The sequence below is a fragment of the Monomorium pharaonis genome, chromosome 10 (assembly GCF_013373865.1).
Source record: "Monomorium pharaonis isolate MP-MQ-018 chromosome 10, ASM1337386v2, whole genome shotgun sequence".
Classification (NCBI taxonomy): domain Eukaryota; kingdom Metazoa; phylum Arthropoda; class Insecta; order Hymenoptera; family Formicidae; genus Monomorium; species Monomorium pharaonis.
The window spans coordinates 16,150,640-16,156,896 of record NC_050476.1 but is presented as its reverse complement, the minus strand read 5'-3'; the positions used below and the strand labels follow the sequence as shown (position 1 = coordinate 16,156,896).

The 6,257-nt window shown below is 31.9% G+C and overlaps 1 protein-coding gene across 1 annotated transcript; it reads left to right on the top strand.

Annotated features, from left to right (window-relative positions):
• Positions 1-1,242: 1,242 nt before the first annotated feature.
• LOC118647602 (cytochrome P450 6k1-like) lies at positions 1,243-5,925 on the top strand. The gene is made up of 6 exons (XM_036292798.1): positions 1,243-1,429; positions 1,638-2,169; positions 2,546-2,914; positions 3,095-3,279; positions 3,433-3,724; positions 4,237-5,925. Exons 2-6 carry the CDS (start codon positions 1,650-1,652, stop codon positions 4,413-4,415), a joined length of 1,545 nt encoding a protein of 514 aa, XP_036148691.1. The 5' UTR covers positions 1,243-1,429; positions 1,638-1,649; the 3' UTR covers positions 4,416-5,925.
• The last annotated feature ends 332 nt before the right edge of the window (positions 5,926-6,257 follow it).

The following is a 6,257-nucleotide window of genomic DNA, read 5'->3' as shown; positions in this document are numbered from 1 at the left end:
GTTTCCCACTCTCTTAAATGTGAGTTAGCAATTGCTTGCCCCACTTTATAAGAAGATAAATAGTTTTTAAAAGACATGAGTCATTCATCTAGTCTCAGATAGCCAAATCTGCCGAGAGCACGAACTAAAAAATTTTGACACATATTATGCTGGCAAAAGTTGACAGCAAGCAATTACAGTTTGCCGTTTCAACTAACATTAACAGAAACACGACAAAAATCGAGTAGACTTTGCGTCACAATGTGCCCCCAAAAATGCAGCAAAAGTACAACAAATTTAACGATATTAACGAAACAAAAATCAGACATTGTGTGTTGACACAATATATCACTAAAAATTAAGTAAAAAAACAGATATGTTATGATGTCACATTAAATTAATAAAATGTAGCTAGAAATTTGACATATTTGCTATCACGCTCCGATACCAGAAACGCGGCAAAGATACAGCACGACGTATCACACGAAGTATTGATGACATAATATATCACTAAAAATTAAGTAAAAAAACAGATATGTCATAATGTCATATTAAATTAATAAAATGTAACTAGAAATTTGACATATTTGCTATCACGCTGCGATACCAGAAACGCGGCGAAGATACAGCACGACGTATCACATGAAGTATCTTCGCCGCGTTTCTGGTATCGCAGCGTGATAGCAAATATGTCAAATTTCTAGTTACATTTTATTAATTTAATATGACATTATGACATATCTGTTTTTTTACTTAATTTTTAGTGATATATTATGTCATCAATACTTCGTGTGATACGTCGTGCTGTATCTTTGCCGCGTTTCTGGTATCGGAGCGTGATAGCAAATATGTCAAATTTCTAGCTACATTTTATTAATTTAATGTGACATCATAACATATCTGTTTTTTTACTTAATTTTTAGTGATATATTGTGTCAACACACAATGTCTGATTTTTGTTTCGTTAATATCGTTAAATTTGTTGTACTTTTGCTGCATTTTTGGGGGCACATTGTGACGCAAAGTCTACTCGATTTTTGTCGTGTTTCTGTTAATGTTAGTTGAAACGGCAAACTGTAATTGCTTGCTGTCAACTTTTGCCAGCATAATATGTGTCAAAATTTTTTAGTTCGTGCTCTCGGCAGATTTGGCTATCTGAGACTAGATGAATGACTCATGTCTTTTAAAAACTATTTATCTTCTTATAAAGTGGGGCAAGCAATTGCTAACTCACATTTAAGAGAGTGGGAAACGAACACCCAAAATTATTGTATGCTTGTTACATGAGAACTGCGCAGTGTAACTTTAGACTTCGAGTAAATCACATTTCGCATGAATTGTGAATATAGTAGTGCAAAAACAATATTTGCTGTGAACTCATCTTTAGGATGCACATGTTACTTTTTTCTTTATAAACAACATCAATAAACTTACAGTAATTGTAATAAAGGTAGTTGTTAATTATAACTATATTCGAATTAATTAATTTGATTTCAACGCGTATTTTCACATAGAAATAAATTAAATCTGAAATTAGTCGCATATAAAAATTAAACTTTAAGTACAAAACTTTTCGCGATCAATACGAGTCTACAACGTGTTATAGTGATGGTGTAATTATTTTGTTAATATAATTTTTTTCCATTTCCAAATACAAGAAAATCTGCAAAATGGCGCTCATAACGAACTACTGGAGCCTAGATGGAATAATAATTCTAACAATTCTGTTTATAATCGTCTACCTTTACATGACCCGTAATTTTAAATACTGGGAAAAACGAGGTGTTTTCCAAATAAAACCAACACCTTTCGTGGGCAATTTTATGGAATGTCTACTTCTAAAGAAAGCCCCATCATATTATCTAAAAGAGCTCTACGACCAAGCGAAGAGTGAAGCTTATCTAGGTTTCTATATTTTCGATAAGCCTTTCTTACTCCTTCGCGATCCTGAAATTATTAAGAGCGTTATGATAAAAGACTTTAATACCTTCTTCGATCGATACGCCTCGTCTGATCCGAATGATCGTATGGGTTATGCCAATCTCTTCCGTATCAAAAATCCAGCTTGGAAAATTGTGAGAACGAAATTGACGCCATTCTTTACATCGGGTAGAATGAAAAAAATGTTTGGCCTAATGTTAGAATGTGGGAAACACTTAGATGAATATCTCAATTCGCTGAAATTGGATGGTAAGTTGAAGATTTCAATAATTCATGAAATAAAAAAATTTCTTTTAATGAAGAATATAATAAAGAAAATAACTAAATTTGAGTTAAAAGTACACATTTCTCTAGTTCAATTATTTAACTTATTGTTTTAGTTAAATTAACGGCATATTGGATAGCATAACAAAACATGAGCACAATAGCGACATAAAAATAATTTAAAAGTCTCAAATTAGTACATTGGATACATTATGAATTTAACTGTGTAAAATTTTAAAATATATTACAATTTTGTTAAATTTATAATGTCGTATTGTAGATGTTTACTTAGAGCAGTGTGGACGCGAGAATCAGTCTACAGCTAAACAGATTTAATTTTAATTAATGATATTGTCAACAGGTAAAGGATTAATAATAGACGTGAAGGATATAAGCTCTAAATTAACTATGGATATAATCAGTAGCACTGCTTTCGGGCTTGATGTGAACGCGTTCAAAGATCCGAACACTGATTTCCGCAAATATGGCAAGATGATACTTCAAACTAATTATATACGTGGCTGGGCGATACTCGGATTTTTCTTTCTTCCAAATCTAGTTCGTCTGTTTAAACTAACAATGTTCGGTAAGGATACTACCATGTATTTGCGTAAACTTTTCTGGGAGACAATCACTAGACGTATGAATTCTGGCGAGAGGAGATACGATCTTATCGATATTTTGATCGAGCTCAAGAAGAACAATAGTGATGAAGAAATTGAGGGCTTCAGTAAGCGAAATAATTATACTTTATATATGAGATTAAATAAAAATGTGTTATATAATGGCTTGCGATAACAAAATTAGGGTAACTAACAAAATATCTGAGAAATAATTACGCTAACCGACTTTAGTCAGCAAATACAAAAACCACCAACAGATGAGATTTTATAGATGAGTTAAATTTTAGAATTCGATGGGGATGATCTCATGGCACAAGCAGCTAGTTTCTTTACAGCTGGTTTCGATAGTTCCGCAGTGCCGGCTGCTTTCGCGTTGTATGAACTCGCGTTGCAACCCGACATTCAAAGTAAACTGAGAGAAGAAATACACGAGGCGCTTAACAATTCCGATGGAAATGTCACATACGATATGGTAAACAAATTAGCCACTTTTGTCAAATGATTTCTATGACAAGCGCTTCATAAAGATTATTGATTGATATTTTTGCCGAATACTTCTGATTTTATTCCTGAATAAATTTTAAAATTTGACAAATTAATGTATTAAAAAACTATATTTTACTAGCTCATATCGTCATTACCATATATGGATATGGTGATAGCAGAAGCTTTAAGAAAGTATCCACCGTTGGGATTTTTAAATCGCAAAGCAATGCAAACTTACAAAATACCGAATTCTAATCTCGTACTTGAGAAGGGTACACCGGTTTACATCCCGATGCTTGGCCTACATTATGATCCGCAATATTTCCCCGATCCTGAAAAATTCGATCCGGAACGATTTAGTGAGGAGAACAAACGCAATATACCGTCATGTGTTTACTTTCCATTTGGAGGAGGTCCACACGCGTGTATAGGTGAAGAAAATCGATTTTAATTGTCATATCAGCTAAAGATTGATATTGCATACGAAATTAGAACGAAAATTTGAAACCATATTTCCAATTTGTACAAATTTAGATTTTTACATCTAAGTACGTTATAAAGTCATGTCATTAATATTTAACTTTATAAAATTGACTTTAAAAACACAAATTAATATAAGTAACATAGAGTATCAAGAATGTTGTTTCATGCATAAATTATGAAATGAATAATGAAATGAATAATCATTAAAAATAAATTGCAATGTAAGGAATTAATTAATATTGATGCAATTAAATTAATGTTGTATTGCCATAGTATCATTCTAAACTTTTATTCAAAACTTTTTCAGTCTGATGATAGACTTTTTAGTTATAGCATTGATGGCTTTAATTATAAAGTTGCAAAATAAAATCAGTATTTTTTTTTCAAATTTGTTTTTTTAGATTAATAAATATATTATATTATATTATTATATTTATATTATATTATGTATATTTTTCAGGAAATCGCTTCGGACATTTACTGATAAAACTAATACTCACTAAACTCTTAAATGAGTGTGAAGTGACACCGTGCGAAAAAACTCTGATACCAATAAAAATTGAACCGTTAATATCCACGACAACCCCATTAAATGGCGTAATGTATCTCACCTTGCGAAAAGTTAATACTGTTGATTAAAATAAGAAAAATATATTAACTTTTTAATATTTTTTATATATACTAAAAAAAGATATAAAATGTTTAATATATTAACATTAGCGGACTAATCTGTATTAATAACATAATAACATAATAAGAAATATATTTTTTGTCACATGTGCGTCGAAGTGATTCTTGTGAATTGACAAGTGAGAAAAGGACCATTTTCGATGCACAGGTATAGCGAAATGCGCTATTTCAACACGAAAGACTTCAATTCTTATTCCAACATGTATCTAGATTGTTGCAGGAGTAACAAAATATCAATTCAACTCTTAAACTCGACTTTAGGATAATACATATAACTTACGACTACTTACCAACATAAAATTTAAAATATATTTTGCTATAGTTACAAAAAATATATAAAGGGGAATTTTTGTCAAATATTTTTTGGTCATCGGCAGAATGATAGTTTTTTCTTTATTCATCTCGACATTGTAAATATATATATATAGGAGGCAGCCACGAGAGCAGCCGGTCATATGCTGATGCGATGATATATGTATGTACATATACAGCTATATATGTATATCCATTTTCATTCACTTATTCTCATTTACAAAATAACGTTATAATATCATATTAGTAACTCGCCGACGAGCTTTAACTGTATTTTTGTTCTTCTTCCTTTAGCTCTTCGTATATCAGGTGAATATATACTAGGTAAATCGGATCATAAGACGTCTTAAAGACATCTAAAAGACGTCTTTCTGATAGTTTTATAAGACGTTTTATAAAAATATAAGACGTTTTTTAGACGTCTTTAAGACGTCATAATGTTCTCTGGCGCTTCACGCCGACTGCATCGCCATATATAATAAATATAATAATCTGAGCGGTCTACCGGATTACCAGTAACAGCAGCAGAAGCAAAACTTAAGCACAACACTATATTATGGTCTATCGTCTGGTTTATTGTGAAATTATTGTCAGAAACGTTAAAGCCCAGCAAACCTTAAATATTCAACACACAATGTAATAGAAAATTGGCTTATCAGAACAAAGGACAAACTTGTGCGTAAAGAAAGAGAAACTAAAATGAACATTTATGAGTGTCTATGATTTATGTTGTATGATTCCTCTAAATCATCTAACGATTTGTCTGTCGGCGCCAATAAACTTCCTAGATAATTGGGTATGCAAGTTAGTGTTGGATTATCGGTCGTATGCATCTCACGTGTTGCAAGATAGAATCCGCCTCCGATATAGCATTCACTGAAACACATGATCTATATAATTCCGTCTGAACTAATTTGAGTAAACATATTTATTCAATTACATTATTACTCACATAGTAAATCAAACAAACGTCGGCTTCCAAATTTGCTATTCGTAAATGCAGTTCCTGCCTTTGTATCAGTAATTATGGAGATCTCGAATCCTTCCAAAACTGTTTTCTCAGATGTAATAAAATCCATTTTTGCAATCAACGCCTAGAATGTAATGCATTTTTTGTCAGTGTAATAAAATAATTCAGGAAATTAAACCATTGATTAAAAATCTTTACTCACCAAATTTTCAGTTTGAACAGTATCGAGTTTCTTTCCAACATTCTCCAAATCCTCGCGCGCTTGCGCTACTCTCTGTACTTATTGTTCCGACGACAACTTATTGTCCTTGAAGCAAGTCCTGTAATCGCTTTTTCGCCTTCAATTTCCGACGTTCAGATTGCTCTCGTAATATCTTTATTCGTCCCAATTCTTTTTCTAGTTCAGCTTTCTTTCGTACATAATAATGTCGTAAATAAAATGATAGTCGCGGTAGACAATCTTTTTTATTGCCGATATCTCAAATACGTACTTTTCGGATTATATGCAG

What these genes read in the sequence shown, in the direction of transcription:
- LOC118647602 (XM_036292798.1), top strand. Translation starts at nt 1,650, where the DNA reads ATGGCGCTCATAACGAACTACTGGAGCCTAGATGGAATAATAATTCTA. An exon ending in TGAAGAAATTGAGGGCTTCA is followed by an intron (nt 2,915 to 3,094) that starts GTAAGCGAAATA and finishes GTTAAATTTTAG; the next exon opens with AATTCGATGGGGATGATCTC. An exon ending in GAAATGTCACATACGATATG is followed by an intron (nt 3,280 to 3,432) that starts GTAAACAAATTA and finishes ATATTTTACTAG; the next exon opens with CTCATATCGTCATTACCATA.